At 39.4% G+C, this 19,690-nt stretch overlaps 1 protein-coding gene across 2 annotated transcripts in view; it reads right to left on the bottom strand.

Annotated features, from left to right (window-relative positions):
• LOC110980148 (uncharacterized) overlaps positions 1–19,690 on the bottom strand; it is a 42,491-nt gene that overhangs the window by 9,321 nt on the left and 13,480 nt on the right. The window contains exons 1-15 of one of the 2 annotated variants that reach the window (XM_022236523.2): positions 19,151–19,346; positions 14,935–15,123; positions 13,869–13,986; positions 13,230–13,308; positions 11,359–11,505; positions 10,774–10,837; positions 10,479–10,553; positions 9,900–10,044; positions 6,967–7,169; positions 4,550–4,735; positions 3,792–3,894; positions 3,318–3,421; positions 2,311–2,460; positions 1,449–1,553; positions 338–463 (exon numbers count right to left, since the gene is read on the bottom strand). In XM_022236523.2, the coding sequence (XP_022092215.2) occupies positions 338–463; positions 1,449–1,553; positions 2,311–2,460; positions 3,318–3,421; positions 3,792–3,894; positions 4,550–4,735; positions 6,967–7,169; positions 9,900–10,044; positions 10,479–10,553; positions 10,774–10,837; positions 11,359–11,505; positions 13,230–13,308; positions 13,869–13,986; positions 14,935–15,090 (1,761 nt within the window). In that variant the 5' untranslated portion in view covers positions 15,091–15,123; positions 19,151–19,346. Of the gene's footprint in view, positions 1–337; positions 464–1,448; positions 1,554–2,310; positions 2,461–3,317; positions 3,422–3,791; positions 3,895–4,549; positions 4,736–6,966; positions 7,170–9,899; positions 10,045–10,478; positions 10,554–10,773; positions 10,838–11,358; positions 11,506–13,229; positions 13,309–13,868; positions 13,987–14,934; positions 15,124–19,150; positions 19,347–19,690 lie in introns of those variants that run through there. The other variant, XM_087144558.1, reaches the window with a different exon arrangement.

The raw sequence follows: 19,690 nt of genomic DNA, 5'->3' as shown, positions 1-19,690 counted from the left end.
AGTTAAAACACACACTCAACAACATTACTAAAAATCATATGTTATCATACATCAACTTCTCATAAAATTTTATTTAAATTATGACTTCTGGCAAAACACAGTTACAGTAAAATTTATTTCTATATGTCTCGTTACCCAGGACTAGTTTCACTTACACTGCTTTTTATTGATGTCCTTATAAATTTTGCTTTGAAATAAAACCTGGAACACCTCATTTGAGAAGGTCTGGAAAGTGGCCGCTATAGAACAACTGACTACTGATTTTCTGTGGATGATAGTTGAGAGGACTTCTCCTTTTTAATTAGATCCATCTAATGAATCCAAAGAGAGTATGTACCCTCATTTCTCTTCGGCCCACAACTCTTTCTCTTGTGGAGGATGCTACTGACTCAGTGTCACTATCTTGTCGACCGGCTGACGACAGACTTCCTCGAAGACGTGCTTTATCCTTGGCCATTTTCTCCTGACGGCAAAAAAAAAAAATCAAACAACACATGGGTAATTATTGTATCTAAACAGAAAGCATGAAAATCTTTGCCAGTAATTAATGTGCTACTGAGCAAATGACTTTCTGCCCATTAAACTGTCCTGTGTACAGACACCAAACATTAACTGTAACCCCTACACGGTTTTTGGCAAGAAGCCCTGCTGAAGATAGCATATGAACAGTTCCACAGGTTTTCTGAAGCCAATCGGCCTGAGAGTCCAAGCCATCCAGCCAGCCAAATAATCCATCTGCTAGAGAGATCCGGTTGCTAATATTAACTGCCCAATGTAACAAGGTCCAACAGATGGTCAAGGGGGTTGCAACTTCTACAATCAGAAGGGTTTAGTGTTCCACTTATTTTCGCTACACAATTGTATACAACAGAATCACGTCCTGATATTTCCATCCAATAATAATTAATGAAACATAACATCTACAATACTAGAAAGCTGTGTTTTGTGATTTGCTTTTTCCCTCCTTGGCAAAGGTTCGAATCAGAGGAAATTACCATAAATGCAGTCAGGTTAAGGGAAAGGCATAAAACAGATCACTGCTTCTGACACAGATTCAGGAGTAAGCACACTAATTTATATATACTGTTTCAGCAGCGGTTGCCATGGAGCACGTTATGATATAGAGTAACCATGCCAGCTCTAGGGCAAGCTAGGCAAACTTTGCTGTCATTCAACTTCTTGGGAATGTAAATCTGTCTTGATACCAGAACTGTTCCATGCAAGCATGGCCATGCATGCTGTAAGATCCCCCTCTAAAAGAGGCAAACACACTTGAAGGTAGGGCCACACTTTTAAATGTATGATATAGTAATATTGGCAACATTTTGATAGGCCCAAATTTTGATATTCATAACAGGCTTTGCAATAATGACAGAAAAAGGGGCAAATTTGAAGCGGTGAATCCCCGTCAATTTCTTTTGTTGCTCATTGTGGAGCTGATGTCTCACCTTATCTGCCTGAAATAAGTGCAAGCTGTCTGCAATGGGAGAGGCAGGGGATCGAGGACGCCGTGACGTCCCCTCTCGTAGGCTTCCTGCTGGACTACGTCTCCTCTGAAACCAAAAAGACAGATATTCATCTGATCAGATCCATCCAAAATAGGACAATCTATTGACTATGGAGCACTGAAATACTTCAATATCTGATATGAAATGAAAATAACAAACCGATCTTTTGAAAGCTGACTTGAATGAGATGACAGATTTTTAACTTCAATTCAATTTTAATACGCACATGCTCAAGTCACCACAAACTGCAATGACACATCTACAGAATGAAATAACTGATTCTACCGCCTATGCTCACAAAAAGAAACTATCAATTCCTGAAACAGTTACAATAACATGCATATTTTTATTTTTAAAATGTACTAATGCACTTGCTACACGTACACTTTAATCAATTTGAATAATCACTAATTTAACCATTTGAATTGACATATACACCTACATGTACGCTCAAATTACTCGATTTGAAAGTGCTATTGACCCTACGAACATAAAGAACTGGAGCTCAGAAACATTTACGTGCAGAATAATGCAATTTAGAAGGGGTCAGGGGTCAAAAGGGCAAATGCTTTTTTTCTTGTTTTCCTTTTTTGCATTTGAATGATTTGAAACACAAATAGCAACACTTTCCAAGTTTTTTTACCATGGAAGGTCAAGACCATATACAAATATGGGTTGATTGCCACTGCTTGTTACAGACACTTTATTGGGGGTTCAATAAAAGTGCCTTTTAACACTTATCTGAAAATATTCTGATAGCCAAGCCATTATGCATAACAAAACCAAAAATGAAGTCACTTACTGACGTATCTACAGAGGGATAGTTTGGGAGAATGTTGCTGCGTCGGCTGCGTGATCTACTGGACTTATTGTTACTACCTCGGCTATTGGCAAGGATCTTCCGTTTGATGCCTTCCTTGGGGTAAGGGATAGGTGCCCTTTTCTTTTTATGCTGCAGATAAAAACAGTGCTGGTAACTAGTGATATGATGGAAGAAGGAACCAAGACAGAGTTGCCATTCAGTCTACAGGGTGTGTCAGAAAAAAAACCAAACCCTAAGGAAAGGGGTTAATATGCCCAAACCATGAGATATGATTAAAATATCTCTGAAAAGTAGAAGCAGTATTCTTTCTAATGATACTTTGATTGTATCCCTCCTGTCATGCGTGACTGAACACCACTGTCTTGAAAATGGGACATCCCAACTCAGTTGTAACACTTTTCAGAGATCCTTATACATTATAATCATATCTTATGGTTTGGGCATATTAACCCCTTTCCTCAGGGTTTGGTTTTGTCTGGGAGACCCTGTACTAAAACACTTTTGACATTTTTGAAAGACGTATATTACTAAATTTATAAAGTATAACGTGCAGTAAACCAGCGGTGCATCCTTTGCACTTAACTTGGAATATAAAACCAACTGGAAATTTACTGCTACTGGAAACAAACCACAGTAATCCCAATGAACTGGTTTTGATAAAGTTAACAGTAACAATCAATCATTCATTAACCCAACACAATGCAAATGGAAAGGGCATGGTGTGAAATTTTAGGATCTGTATTGAACTCATCTAGGAATGTTGAAATTCATCAGAAAGATTTACAAATGATACATTGTCCGCACCCGTCTTGTAATTAAAAACAAGACTTACTGTGGTTTGATTTATCCGGTGAAATCAAGAGGTTTCATTTTTAGCTATGCAAGTTCTGATTTTTCATTTTTCTCCTATCAGTAATTCGCACACCTACGCAGTGTGATCTTAGAAAACCATTTGTACAGAGAAAAAGAAAAAAAATTCTGCCTACCTCTGAGTCTGACTCTGAAACATCAAATGCTATCTGTCTGCGGTTTAGCCTCTGTTCCTCCCAAAGGGAAGCATGGAAACTTTCTCCATCACTCTGATATGTATCTGACATTGGGACCAGAAGAAGGAGGCATGATTCTATTGAATAGCAATGCATGAAAGATACAAGATACAGTGATGGCCTACAACTGGAATTCAGTTACCTCTGCAACATCCTGACACTAATGATAATGACATTGGAAGTTTCAGGATTTACAAGGTATCTACTTGCAGATTCCTTGTGTTTTTCCTGCTTTGTTCAACTCCTTTATAAAATATTTGAGAACTTTTTGCTTTGGGAACATTCTCTGAGGCCAGAAAAATTTTTTCTTTGGAATTCTTCACAGGTTCTTTACAGCATTTCTTGGTCTTTATTACGGATGCATTTTCTTTGGACATACTTGATTATTTTCTCATACACTTTTTCCCATTATACCTTCTTCTAGATCTTTGTGTTGCTGTGGAAATAGGAAGCAAGTCAGCACTCTCTTGCCAAGTTCTTCTTTCATCTCGGACTGGAGAGGGATCAACGGTTTGCCCTGAGGGGGAAAAACAGGCAAAACTCCACAATCTAGGGACAACTTTATGTACATGTAGACTGTGAAATGTGACACAAACTGTTCTCAGACATCACACTGCCAACTTACAAACTGTTCTCAGATGTCACACTGCCAACTTACAAACTGTTCTCAGACATCACACTGCCAACTTACAAACTGTTCTCAGACATCACACTGCCAACTTACAAACTGTTCTCAGACATCACACTGCCAACTTACAAACTGTTCTCAGACATCACACTGCCAACTTACAAACTGTTCTCAGACATCACACCGCCAACTTACAAACTGTTCTCAGACATCACACTGCCAACTTACAAACTGTTCTCAGACATCACACCGCCAACTCACAAACTGTTCTCAGACATCACACCGCCAACTTACAAACTGTTCTCAGACATCACACTGCCAACTCACAAACTGTTCTCAGGCATTACACTGCCAACTTACAAACTGTTCTCAGGCATCACACTGCCAACTTTCCCCACATGAACAGCTACATTAAGAGTATCAAAGTTTGTCTGTTTTTATCTGATAATACACTACTGCCATCTTCTACACCAGTAAGTGAACTACAGGATTAGAAAGCAAAAAGGCCAACCACATACAGCTACATGTATGTGTCTCTCCATACCTGGTTTTCAGACAACCAGAGAGCCTGTAGGTTCTTGAGTTTGGTGACTTGATAGGGAAGATGACGTAGCTGATTGTTGCAAAGGTTGACCACCGACAGACTGCTGATGTGACCGATCTCATCTGGTAAAGTCATCAGGAGGTTACTGTGAAGAGACAGTAAGGTAATGGCGCTACAGCTGCCAAGCTGGATGGAAGAAGGAAAATCAATGGTGAGAAAAAAAGGAATGTGTTAACCTGACCATCACCCTAAACAAGATTCTTGCCCATGTCAATTTATTACAATATCCTCTACTCTATGGAATTCGAATTGACCAACTGACCCAAGCACCTCTGGCGGTCATTGGTGATATACAAGTATATAATATATTTGCACCAGAATCTGGAGGTTTCGTGAAATGAAAGTATGCCAAGCCAAACCTCAGTCCTGTATATTCATAGTGCATGCATTCAAATGTTAAACGGTATTATTACAACGTCCTCCAAGATGCAAATAAACCTGAGATAGACAGGGAAAATTTCTGCGCCCTGCACAGGGCGCTGGATTGCAGTCTGAAGAAATCATGCCGTGAATGCCGCTGCAAAGTCGGGGAAAACCTGTCATCTGATCACAAAGCCTTTCTGGAGTTTGGTGAAAAGCTTGAAACAAAGCTCCACTGGTGTTGCCTCACTAAAAGCAGCATCTGGCATAGCAGCATCCCCCTTAGAAAAAGCCAACGTCCTCAACAGTCAATTTCAATCTGTCTTCACCAAGGAAGATTGCCAGAACCAACCTACATGAACATACCTCCCTCCATGGTCTCCATAGTAATAATAACAAAGGACATTGCTAAACTACTCTCAGAGTTAAAATCTCATGAAAAACCAGGTCCAAACGGAATATTACCCTCATATCAAAAGAGTGTGCTGACAACTTACATGTACATGTAGCCCCGTTACTCCCACAAATTTTTCAGAAATCGACACTGGAGAGTTACTTAAAGACTGGTTAAGAGCTCATGTTTCACTGATATTTAAAAAGGGAAATCATGCAGACCCAAGTAATTACAGGCTAGTCTCGCTGATGTCCATACCTGCCAACAATTGCAGCACACTATCCACACAAATGTCATGGATCATTTCAAGAAAAGTAACATCATAAATGAAAAACAACATAGTTTTGAGAAGAGGCAGTCATATGAAACACAATTGGTGCTTACAATAAATAACCTAGCAAAAATACTTGATCGCCAAGGCCAAGCAGACTTCAGAACAGACTTCAGTATAACCTTTGATACAGTTCCTCACATTGACTTCTCCTGAAGCGTCAGCAGTCAGACAACACACGAACCTTACATAGGTACATATGTAGTTTAACAACTTCCTCACCATGACAACACAATCTATTGTATTAGACAAAGTTTCTTCATCATCACGCAGAATATAGTCTGGGGTTCCCCAAGGCACCATCTTGGGACCTTTACTCTTCATACATGTACATGTAAGCCTCCCCCAGGCATAAAATCCCAAGTATGACTTTTGCCAATGATTGCATTCTCTACCGTGAAATCAAGTGCGATGAAGGCAGAACGGTACGACAAAGTGATATTGACATACTATGCAACTGGGATTCTAAATGACAGATGAACTTCAACAAACACAAATGCCACATGATGCACATTACTCACATACAGAAACCCTTCCCAGTTACAATACAAACTGGGAGCATTTAAACTCGGTCATAAATTACACCTACATACTAATAATAAAAGAAGCAATTTTTATAAACCGCATAATACAGAATGAAGTCTCCATGCCTTGGACAGACTGAACAGGTGTGTTTTAAGTTAAAATTTAAATTGTTCCAAAGAGGGGCAGATTTTCATGTGCTGTGTGATATATTTCCATAGTTCCGGTGCAGCAAAATGGAAAGCACGTTGACCATATAATTTGGTAAGAAGTGAATGTGGAGTGAGAAGATCTTTTTGTTGCTGGAGTGAAGAATCCTTGGCGGATGATATTTGCTGACTACCTCTTGGAGATCTGGGGCTGTTTCATGAATGCATTTGTAAATTAAGACCAAATGTTTAAAAGTTATCCGTAATTTAACTGGTAGCCAATGAAGCTGTCAAAAACAGGAGAGATGGGTTCATGTAAGTGTGTTCTACTGATCATCCTAGTTGCCGTGTTTTATATTCTGTGACGTTTACTGAGTTGACAATCTGGTAATCGACTGAGAAAGCTAAACAAAACTGCTCAACCAAAGAGTTAAAAATGTTAATATAAGATTGCCTGAATTGTACTCAAACACTTCCGAACTAGTAAAGGGGAAAAGCAAAGGCATCATTACTGTGGAAGTGTGCATTACGGGAACTTTAAGCATCAAGGGAAAACGGATAAAACAATGTTTGTTGAGGAAAACTGGACTGTGTGACTCACCTCTGGTGGAAGCTCCAGCAGCATGTTCTGATCAACATTGAGATGAGTGAGTTTCCTCAAGAGTCCAATACTCGGAGGTAGCTCTTCTAGATCATTATAGGTGAGTATCAGCTCCTCTAGTGAGATTAGTCCACCAATGGAGTAGGGAAGATTGGAGATCTGGTTGTAATCTAGCTTCAGATGCTGTAAGGTGCTCAGTTGTCCTGAGGAGGCCACAGAAAATGACTGCATGAAGTCAAAATTCAACCCACACCAACCATCAAACGTTGATCGGTGTTTAAATGCAACATAGGGGTGTGTTCCTGTGATCCCTAGTTGAATGTTTAACATCAAGAATAACCAGGAATATATTTAACATGGCCCACAAAAACGCAGAAAAGGAAATGGTCACATCACCCAAGAGGGTGAAAATACAAGGTAGCAGACCACACTGCCGACAAATGTCCTTTTCAGTGAACTGCTACAGCTCTCTCTTTTCAAGTTCTAGAAGAATGAATCCATGTTGGTTTCCTGCATACAATATATTGGTAGTGGGGAAGCATAATTCTTTTATTGTGAAGACAGGAAAACTATAACCATATTATTTTCAACTCTTTTGAATTATCAGTGAACCAACTCCACAAATTGAAGATTGAATTCTCATTTGGTCAAAACACTGACATCATGCAAGCACAACTAACGTTACGCTCAACAAATGACCAAGCAGAGATGTGTTTCTTGTCATGGTTGCATAAATGCTCCAGATAATGAAGAGCACAAACACTTTGAAGTTTTCACAAAGCTCAGAATTAACAGAGAACACCGACACCGCAATCCAATCTGCCGAGTATGAAAATACATACACTACATGCAAACCCCAGAACAGCCAGGCCTTTGATGACCGGAGCAGTCATTTTCCTAGTTTCCCACAACGAAAATTATTCAGTTTGACTGCAGCTCAAGTTATCTTCAAATTCCAGGGAAATGTGGTCAGTAGTTTACCTTGTATGTAGCAGGCATCACAAAATCATTTTCGAAAATAAAGCATTTTGTTTGGCCATACAGGATTGATGAAAGTGTCAAGTAGGCAACACTATTCGTTTAGGCCTATGTCTGAATTGATCCAAAACATCTGAATCAGGCACAGAAAATATTCGAGCATGAAATTAATCTTTCAGCCGAGACAACTATAACTAGCAGTTTTTATGACAAAGCATTTCTTGAATTAAAGAAAACTAATGTGTAAGAAATCCACAAAATATAAATAGGGGTTGACCTCGCTGGTCCGCAAGCCAAACTTTAGTCCAGATGGCCCCCCATTGTTAATGCCGTACTCGCTGTACTCGAGCTCAGAATGTTCAAAAATCACATGAATATAAATTCGATTTGAGGTGCGGATGTTTCCCATCGGTTTTTGACCTTGTGGCCGGAAAATCTAACAAAAAGAAATCACTCTGATTGAGACAAAATTACGACCAAACTTAACGGCAAAGATCATACCAAAATGAAAGGAAGTCCGGTTTGCATGTGCGATGTGCATATCCACTTACACCGCCTGCACACAAAGCAGCACCAATGTGAACTTCATAAATATGCATGTTGTGACGTGAAAGGGCTGTAAATGTTCATTTGTTGGCGCCGTATCAAAATGAAAATGCAATATGCTCGTTTTGATTTATGATTGGTGGTTGGGATGAAAGTGCTGGGGTGGTTGTAGTTTCGTGAATGCTTGGTCGATGCATGGTCGCTGCATGGTCACAGCAAGAACGTCTGTTACTGGTGTGGCAGCAAATGAAAATTCAAGTTAAAAATTTACGCAAGTTCAGCGGGTGTTTTTTTCAATTTACTGGAATTATGATACATGAACTAAATTTCCATAAATTAAGAAATACAATGCTGTACTTCATTGTAAAATCAGCTTATTATAATAGTTTGGCTAAGGAGTGGATTTCCTTCATGGTTACTGTTAATTTGTGAAAAAGTTTCTCACGCAATCGGGAATTAAAACTGATCTAGCATTAGAATCAGCAGGAAAAGCCAGTTTCCAGTCAATCCTGTGAGTTTAAAATTCAAAGCTTACATTTGGGAAACAGTTTTCTAGTATCTAATTTTATTCTCAACATACGGTGGACTGTTTGACGGTCATCCTCCCAGCCAGGCACTACATCTACATGTACATGCATACACAAAGCTGGAGTAACGGCTCTGCGTGTTCGTGCTTCACTACACGTTATTGGTAACCTTTGCAGTCTGCGGTCACAAGCCCTGCCGAGATAATGAGGTCCGGGGTCAGGCTTATCGTGCATTGGACCGGCAATGCACGGTAAAAACCTCAAAGCCTGTATTGAACAGCGTGTCAGTTTCACTGATCGTGTTAGCGTGTCGGCTAAAATTCTGACTGTACTGTATAATGTAGATACGGCCCAATGAGGTCCAACTTCAACTGCTAGTATATATAAGCAACCGTTTCTCTTTGGAAGGCCAATTTCTCTATGGAGTAGCCCTTAAAATTGGCACCGGCTGCTTCTTACATTCAACAGATTGAATTGCCATGGAAATTCTTCTTTCATTACCTGTGAAACTGTACATAGATACAGGTTAAGTGAGTCTTGCCACTATCCATGATCTACAACCATAATGTCACCACACAGCAAGCAAATCAATATATGTAGTTGCTTTCAGGTTTTGTTACACAAAGAGCAGATTAATGCGCAGGTTCATGTACAGAAGCAGTTATTGTTGTTGTGTGGGGGGGCTTCTCTTAGATCTAACTGCACCTTGGTCAGTTTTGCTGATGTTCACTTTAAATGAACCAGCGCCAATTAACCTTGTTGATGGTATTATTTGCAAACCTTTTAGAATCAAACGCTCAAATCCAATCAAGCCAAACATTCAGTAAATACTGACATGGCTTTTGTCAGACCACATCAAGGCTTTGTAATTCTTAGCCTTACCAACAGTATTAGGAAGTTCCTGCAGGTAGTTCTTGGATAGATGGAGGTCAGTTAGGCTGTCCAATCCTTCTATCTCTCCTGGTAACCATTCAATACGATTACAGGAGGCATCCAGGTATGCAAGCTCCTTCAAGTTCCCTATGGCCTGAAGAAAACACAGCCAAAATGAACGAAAAAGTCCTTATGAAAATGGGCCGAAGGTTACAGAGACCAAGCAAGAAGACAAAGAACATTTTGCTCTAAAAGGAGTAAAACGAAAGACTAATTTCTAGATTTCCTATTACATGACGCCTTCTCACAATTTAGCTACCATCTTTGCAATTGATTTTAAAATTTAGCAAAAATGGCCTTCACATTTGCCTAGTGGGCACTAGTGCCAGATGATCTTTCTCAGGAAAGCTGGTCTACGCTAACAGATAAATATGCAAGAAAGACTCTTACAGCCTTACGGCATCATACAGTATTCTCAGTCTAAAAACACTGAAAAGGACTGTTTGCTAGAGAACTGCTTTTAGGTTCAGTGATTATACAAGTATCATCATACACACCAACAAGGGTGTCCGAAACTTCTATACTTACCGATGGAATGGATGTCAGCTTGTTTGAATCTAGCCACAGCTCTGTGAGCTTAGTGAAGAATCCAATCACCTCAGGCTGAAAAAAAACAAAACCAAAACACAAATACATTTTGAGTGTACAAAACGTGTAAGTCTTGTTTTGCTGATTAATTAATGCCAAAACCTCCGGTTTAATTTACATGTGTATTCATTTTTATTTAGGCCTGTATTTGCCATATTATTTGTTTTCATTTCTATGTGTATTCACTTTGTTTTCATCGTTGTTTTTTTGTCGAGGTATCCCATACCACACTTACCAACTGTCTGAATTCATTCATGCCAAGGTCTAATCTTTCTAACTCCGTCAACCTTGCCATGGACCTGTCAGTTGTTAAAAAATATTGTCAAATTGTTAACAAGGCATGGTTTTTTACTTAATGACTTTCAAGGGGCATAAAGTCTCATGTAAAGCCGTGGTGTCTGTAAAGTGCTACCTTCCCAGACCCTGCAGAGCTCTTCAAAACCTACTGATGGATGGTGAAGAATTTGGGAGAGTTCAGAGCTATATGAAGCATGTCAATGTGAGCAGTGTTTCACTATGAAGGTTGTTTTAATGTTTAATCAGCTCGAATCTTCTTTGGGAAGTGTAATACTTATCAACTGTGATCCATACTAGTGTAGAGACCATCTGCTTCACAACACTTCGCTGTTTCAGCTAATAATTTCTAAAGATGTTCGATAAATTTAGGATGCAAAGTTGCTGCCTTTTGAGTGTCGGCTCAATGTACACAGAATGCATTGATATGAATCAACATGAACCACACTCCAGGAGGTGGACATAATCTGGGCAAGTGTTACACCAGGGAAAGGTAGAAACCCTTGTTTTCAAATGGTGTTCCTACTTTGGCAGTGCCTTGAGTCTATTCTCTCTCAGCTCCAGGACTGTCAGTTTCACCAGCCGGCCAAAGTTTGCTGGCAAGTAATTCAGGAGGGTGTCATTCAGGTAGAGCTGGGTCAAGTTCACCAGTTGGGTAAATCCTTCTGGCAACCTGGTGTAACAAATGAAGAGAAAAAATTAGGCACTTGGATTTCTGTTACAGATAGTCCCAAGTCAGAGATCTCCATCATACAGAAAGCAGACATTACTTGGCCCATCCACATGCTGGACAAAAGCCGGCATTGTAAGGATCACAAACATTGTGGCTGCAATCCTGTTTATATTCATCCAATATTTTCTGTGCTTATCAACTCCTTGAAGATGGCTACAGATTTCAAAAAGAGGAAAAGGTCTTTTGAAATCAGGGTTGACAAATATCAAGATAAAAAATGAGATTTTTAAAATTTAAATATATATTTATTTCAATCAAATTTTATTTCTTTTCCTCACCATTTCACCATTTGCTTAAAACATTGATTTTAACAAGCGAATTTAACTGACTGTCATTGAAAGTAAAATATATTCATCCTTTTCTAGAATACATACATAAAGCTTGACTCATAATCTCTTGGGTTGTGTTGTATTGTTTCTGTATTTATTAAGAAGAGCGTAATCATGCGGGGCAGATGCAGCCAAGCCTTACATGAGTCAGTCGGGATATATTGTCAAGACTTGCAAACCAATGGAAGAACTAACTGATGGCAGATGTTCAGGTGCCATGCAAGAGGAGATGAACACTATGTCATGTATACTGTATATCGGTTACATGTAGGATATTGCCCCAGAATATTGTATGCATTGTATGTACGATTAAAATGATGCGTTGTTTTATGAAACTGACATCATATATCCCTTAAAGAGTTGGCATAAGCAATTTTAAACTTTATCTTCAATCACAAAACTTTGTTTGTACAATATAAAAGGAAATGTTTTAAAAAATCACAATCCCAGTTCATTGGTGATTTTTTTCAAAAAAGCTTTTCATTGATTACAATAATTGATTTGAATGACTTAAATCAAACAACCCAGATTGAGATCAGCACAATTGTGGTAGTCGTATATCAGCATTGTCACTGGGGTTTTGAACATTAACCCTCCTATGTGGAAGTCACTCTTTGGGCCACTTGGTAAACACCTCAATGAAGCACAGCTGTGTCGTGTTGTGCACTGCACCAACAGTCCCCCACAGGAATATCAGATTGCACTTCTGTGCTGCCCAACAACTGTGCTTCACTGTTTCATGAGCATAATCGTGCAGTAAACCAAATATAGTGAAAAGGACTGCACAAAAGACCCTGGGTCATTTTGTGCTGGCAACCAACTGTGCACACACTGAACCTGTGCATGTTTGAGTTCCATATAGAAACTACATGCTCACCAGTGACTGTGAGCATTTGTGCACATTTGTGCTGTAAAACCAAAGGAGGGTTAATGGGCAAAATACCAAAGTTACTCTTTTTTGCCTCTTTTTTTTCTTCTCTTTTTTATTTTGGACTGGCACAGACAATTGGACATTTAGTAGAACTGTGGATCAGATATTTGTGGAAGTTCATAAATAAACCTAAAGGTCAGGTTAGTACAAGAGGACACGATGTGTAGAAATAGAAATGTTTGAACATACAGCTTTGCATAATTGTAAAAGAACTCAAACTCAAGTTGATACTGCAAATGCAGGTATTTTCAGATTAGGAATTGCTTATCACTAAGAAGAAACTTATTGGCTGTACACAAGTTGGCAAGCTGAAGCAATAAACAAGCAAGAGCCCATACACTCTGAAATCGACTGATGACTAACCTCAAAATGGACCTGAGTAAATGAATTGTACATGTACTTACTTGCCCAGTGGGTTGACACTGATTTCCACCATGCGGAGGTTCTTGCAGCATTTAATGTTATCTGGTAACTCAGTAATACCTGTTGGAGTTTTAACATTAACATTATATTAAGAAATATGACCGTTTCTTTATTAAAATATTTATTGAAAATACCGGCAATCTCACAATAAAAACATTTATTTGTTGGTGTCGAATTAAAAAAATCTTTATCTCAAATATATTTGGATGTTTAATAAAAGCTACAATCCTCTTAATTCAACCCAGTGTGTGTCTTTAAATATCATGATAAGTGATGACGTTCCATACCCACTGCTGATGGAATGCTTCGGAAAGTTTGGTAGCTGTGGCATATTACTTATCTGTATCCAAGGATTTGGTGGGGACAGAATGAAATTTCAAAGGTGGGAAGGAGTGCCCTTTCCTCCTTGCTTTTGCTACCAATGTCTGTTAAACAGAATAACATGTAAACTAAACGAAACTCTGACACGGCTTGTGACTACAGGATTCTAGCTAGCGGAAAGAGGGAGAGGTCCATCTCAAGTGTGCTGTATACCATGCTAGAAGTCATAGGTCTAACCTAAACCCTACCTCAAGGTAATCAACATGAATGGTTAACATGAAAAATGCTAGTACACTTGCCATTTTTACTGATGTCTAGTTCTTCCAAGTTCACCAGAGTAGCTATGGCTGTTGGTATGGCACAGAGGTCATTGTCACAGATGCTCAACTTCTTTAAGAACTCACAGTGAAACAGCGACTGAAATGGTTGATTTCAAAGACAACTTACAAAAATGGACTGATCACAAAATAACTTTCAACTACCCAACTATCTAAACAAGTGTAAGCAATGGGTCATTATACCTGAGATAGCAAACTAAAATGATTAAAAAGTCCTATGTAATTATTTTTTGCAACTGCAGTTATTGACAAATGAGTCATTATTAGAAAGATAATTGTAATACCAAAAGTCAGTGGCAAACTGTATATCAATCACTTACAACGAAAGTGCAATTGTTTCAAGATGTACTTTACGTCGGGGAGATGCTAGTTTTAATTACATTTTATTTTTGCCCTTACCTTAAGTGCTGACTCAGTGCTTATCCCAGATCTTGGAAAAAAATTGACAAGCTTACTTGGGTAAAAATTAACATCTCCTTGATAAAAATTGAGATCGTCCCAATGCAAAGCACATCTTGAAATAGTTTACAGTACCCGCTGCTACATCTGACTTGGACCGGCCAGCCGACCCTGGCAGGCTTGGTGGTTGAGTGGTTAAGACGCCTGCACTAGCAAGCAGGAGGTCGTGGGTTCGAGTCCCACCCAAGTAAGTACGTGAATTTTTTCACAAGCTCTTAGACAAGCACTGAGTATACAGTGTTTATAAATACATACGTCAGGTAAGGGCAAAAACCTGTTCATGTAATGCGGAACATCAAGACAATTCCTCACTTTTGGATGAGCAACTCTGCAGTTCCACAATACCTTCTTCACAATCCACATACAATGTACTTGTACAGAGAGTACGATCCCTTTAAATCTGCCTTAAAATGAAATGAACAGAATTGACAAGGCTTCTCAAAAAATAACATGTTTTTTGAGCTGAGAAGAACAAATCAGAAATTCAACTGATTTTATGGTCCTATTGAAAATATGTGACAGAGTCTGGCACCCAAACCAGTGTGTTTGTTTATCCCATTCTATTTACCCTAGGCAGGTCCTTGATGTTGTTGGAGTCTAGACACAGTTCCTCCAGTGTTTCTTCATAATCATACACCTCCTCTGGCACAAAGGCCAAATTGCAATGCCGGAAGTCTAAGGTCTTGACGATGTCCTTCTGTAGACGGATGCAGAAACAAGACATGGCTGCAGACTGCTAACCTAACTGGTGAAACATCTAAATAAACAAAAACAACAACAAAAGAGGTACCTTAAATATCACAGCCTCTTATTTCTTCTTAATCATTAACCCTAACCTTCCCCAACGACACAGAATTAAACAGTAGTAAAGTGTTTAATTCTGTGGGGATAGGTCTGGTAGGCCCATAACTGCTGGCTTTTGCATTGGGTTTGGCATACCTCAGAAAAATACCTCAGAAGTCCAACAGCCTCTGATACCACGATGTGATGGACCAGTACCTTGTCCACACACACATCAAAAAAAAATAGTTACAGCACAAAATGTCCCCATTTTGTAATAATGTGAACAACTGGGACTGCATTTGTTGCCTTAACATTTCGAAATAGGCAGACCATATGTAAGGTACATGTACATTACCAATTAATGTAATTTCACAGTGGCTCCGTATCCTGTGTATTTACCTGTGAATCAATCCTGCATTTTGTCTATTATAAAGCTGGCATAGTTCTCACAGTGTACAACACCCTCAAAAGTACATTTTCAAGTAAGCCAACACCATATAATACCTACATGTATTCCCTACATCACCCTGACCAATGACCATAAGCCCTAGTGGTTTAATGTGTGGATAGCATGAATTATGAACAAGATGTTCTAATCCTTGTAATACAAACAGGTTCCATTAATAGCAGCCATTACTTTTAAGACATAACATTAGAGAATGCCCCTTCCCATTGAAAAATCTTCCAGTGCAGGTTTTGCAAGACGGTGTTCTCTGCCCCCAGCAAAACTTTGGAGACTGATATCCCTTGATGCCGAGTCCACGTTTTCCACTGTACTTAATACTTCGGGTGGACATTCATCACAGCTGTAAATATCTGGGTTTTGCAAATTTTGTACAGGTAAAAACTGCTTGTCCTAAGTAATTTTGCCTGTCCTCAAGCAGGACAGGTGGCTAGATGTGACACTGCTCATTGGTCATGGATCACAGAGAGAAAAGATATAAATAACCAGCAGCTTAACTTTATGTACAATGTAGACCTCAATTTTAACATGAAAGGATAATATCACTTTTTGGGTTGGGAAAATTAATTTTTCAAAGTGCCGATCTAACCCAAGGATCAGACTGTAATCACATGCATTGATGGATGACCACCTACATAACTGACTGCGTCACACTCACCTGCTCCAAAGGAGCAGTATGACTTCAATGCTGGCTTTTTTAAAAATAACAAATGTGTAAATGGATCCCGACAAAATAAACACTTTGTTTAAAAAGTATGTACAGTGTACCTACAAAACAACTCCTAAGACAATTTCAATCTACCCAAGCTGAATAGACTTGTCCTAAATGAAAATACAAGGTGAGGTTGTACTTACATAGTATACGTACATGTACATGTATGCATGGCCATACAGAGCTCTTTCTGATAGACTAAGTCTAAATCTAATCCACTTTTCCAAAATATAGGCCTATGTTTACCCTCGAGGGATGTCAGAGTCGGACAACTCAACCATTACGACAACTCAACCTTTGAGACAACTCAACCATTTACCAAGTTGTCCATTAAGACAACTCAACCATTCAAGGCGTGTACCGGTACATGACGAGGGTTTTGTGCATGAAACAGACTGCAGATCATGTATTTGGGCAAATTTGAGTGTGTCATGTTACATTGCAACTCGACTCACCAGGCATGGCGTGCATAGGGACCCAGTGACACAGCATGGATTGGACTGGTGGACTGCGCATGTCAGCCACCCTGACAGCATGGTGCATGGCCATGAAAGCAATGCAGCATGCACAGCATTGCACAGGTGCCTCGGCCGCACCGATGACCAGTTGCTAGTCTGCCACTTTGGGAGACCGTAAATCTATCCCCCAGTCCTTTCATTGTTTTAAATTTGATTTGAAGAAAAGGCGGGGGCAATGTGACTGTAAAGTGCAAGCTCTCCCATCGGCCGAGTTGTCTCAACATTTGATTTGTTCCTCATAGAGTTGGCAAGCATTCGACAGCCTTACAGTTGAGGCGCACATCACAACTTGAGGACTGTCCCTGTATTTGAAGAAGTCCCTTTATTTGGGGACAAAACCAGTCTCCTGAAAGAGAGGATGTCTCCTTAAAAGGAGGCTTTTTTCAAAGTGGGCTTGGGTCAAAAATATCCTCCTGCTATTTTCCATTTCTCTCCCATTTTCCATTCATATTTAGTTATTTAAGTTGTTTTATGAACTTTGTGCCATGCCATTTGATAAAGACATGTATATCATAAAGAACTGATTTTCAGAAAAACTGTTTTGATGCGGTTGTTTCTCTACCTTTTATGTACCACAGCAGACTCCTGCTTGTAATCCTAGAAATGGTAGAATATTTTTAAACAGCAGTCTTGGGTGTTTTTTTCTGCTAAATCCAATTTTCACACTAGAATTTAACTTGGGTTATCTCAGAGTTAGCAAAAACATTACCCACGAGATTCCCCAGGTTATGAGCTGTGTTCACACTGCACTCTTTTTGCCCTGGGTTAAGTGCCGTTAACGGGTGGAATTTCTAGTCCTGCTCATGAGCAGGGTTAACTCACCGATCTTGGGATTAACAGCGACCTTGAGACATTCCCTGGGTTATCTTTGCAAGTGAGAAAACATGCAGGGTTTAATAGCGAACTGTAGGATAAAGTTGCTCGGAGAATTCTCTTGTAAGGTGAAGCAAAACGATGGCAATGAGATGCAGGGCCACAACGTGCACATGCGCCGGTGCGAAATGTTATACTGCCCTGTTTCTACAGCATGTTTTTATGCATGCGGTACATGTATGTGCCTCTGATTTTGGCTAGATCAGGGAACCTGCTGCTATCGAACCACATTTCATGTGCGTTGGTCAAACGAAAACCATCGCTATTCTTGTAATAACCACGATTAATAATATTAATATTCAAGGCGCACCCCAAATTCCCAGGGTAGATTTCCGTTGTTAATGTGAAAGGGTTGACAGCTGCCCCGGGTTAGTGCTGCCCACGGTTAGCAGAATCTCTGGGTTTACACCGTAAATGTGAAACCGGGATTCGATTTCTAACCCGGGGCACAGATTCCCCAGGTTAGCAGTCTGTAGTGTGAAAAGGGCTTTAGAGGGACATTCTCTCTTTCCGGGGACTGATTTTGTCCTTAAAATTCACTTCTCCAAATACAAAGATAGTCTCCAAGTTGCAGCTTTACTAACCTCAAGAGTCTATAAGCTACCAGTATCTACCCTGATCAAAGTAAACAGGGGCTTAACATGCATGACAGTATAGTCGCCAGGTCCGTTTTTTGCCACTTACTGTGTGGTCATGCTATTTAGTGTCAACAAGCATCAACACACACAGGTAGCATCAACAAAGCATCAACAACTTGAAAATATCCTCTACATTTAAAGTGGCTTTATTACATTTTAGAGACTCACTTGCCACTGTATAAGACATGTAAGAGAACCACCAAATTTGATTCCAGATTCTCACAGGAAAAAGAAAATTTCTCACGATGTATGGGGTCCACCATCTTTCTTTCCTCTGCCGTCGACGCAAAAAAAAAGGCAGCCGGTCAGACTGCACAACTCAAATTTCAGCACTCAAATATCATTTCAGATAGGCCTAGATATAATACATTGAATTTGAAATGTAGGATCCTAATTAACATTTTAAATAAAAATCTTTGCATAAATATGCTTAAACAACTTGTTAACACTTTGTTGACGCTTGTTGATACTTGACACTTAATGGCATAACCCCTTACTGTGAAAACCAATTAGACTTGATTAATAGAGGTGGTAAAATTAGGAAAAAACTGGGAGATTGTTCATTTCAAAAGATACACTTTGTTTCCTAAAAATGAGTTGCCATGTAAGTGTACCTGGCTGGAAAAATAGAATAAAATATAAATTTAAGGATGTACGTGCATGCTGAGTTCTCTATTAAATTTTTACTTACGCCTATCACGAAATAGATTAAACTACACAAACGTTACACGCACGAATTAATGTAAACACTGAAACTAGTCCCCTAATAGGCCTACCAACATTAGCCCTTCACATACTTCTCTGCTTCTCCCCGAAAAATATGCATACTCTGGAACAATCTGCATGCTCTGACAATTCCAGCAAATTCTAAAACCGAGCAGATTCTTCATTCAGACGCCGTCTTTGCGATATCTTGACAAAATTTCCATCAGATCAGGGAGCTGGTAGCGGATACTGTACTACTAGATGTATCACAGTCACGCTTGATATTTTAAGAAGACTAGACGTAGACGCCACCGCAAAATTAAATAGCGCCACCTGTTGGTGGGTTGTAATGTTCTACGCCGGCGCGTTGTCGGGGGCTGCTTTGTAGGGTGATTTGCATCTTTGATAAGGTTATTCCACTTTTTAACGAAAATCTGTTGCCACAAAATAGATCATTTCAAACTGAAATAGCCAAAAACACTATAATTTTATGTCTCTCACTTCTTTTTCAATTTTCCATCCCAATGAATCCCTGCCATTGATATATCTGAGGAAGAAACTTTCCTGAAAACACACCAATTCACAAAAGCACCAAGTACGAAAACAAACAGTAACGAAACATAAAAATCAAA

Source organism: Acanthaster planci, linkage group LG12, assembly GCF_054643075.1.
Source record: "Acanthaster planci isolate LZ-2023a linkage group LG12, COTS_SCS, whole genome shotgun sequence".
NCBI classification, from domain to species: domain Eukaryota; kingdom Metazoa; phylum Echinodermata; class Asteroidea; order Valvatida; family Acanthasteridae; genus Acanthaster; species Acanthaster planci.
The sequence above is the reverse complement of the archived record's forward strand: the minus strand, read 5'-3'. Positions and strand labels throughout refer to the sequence as shown.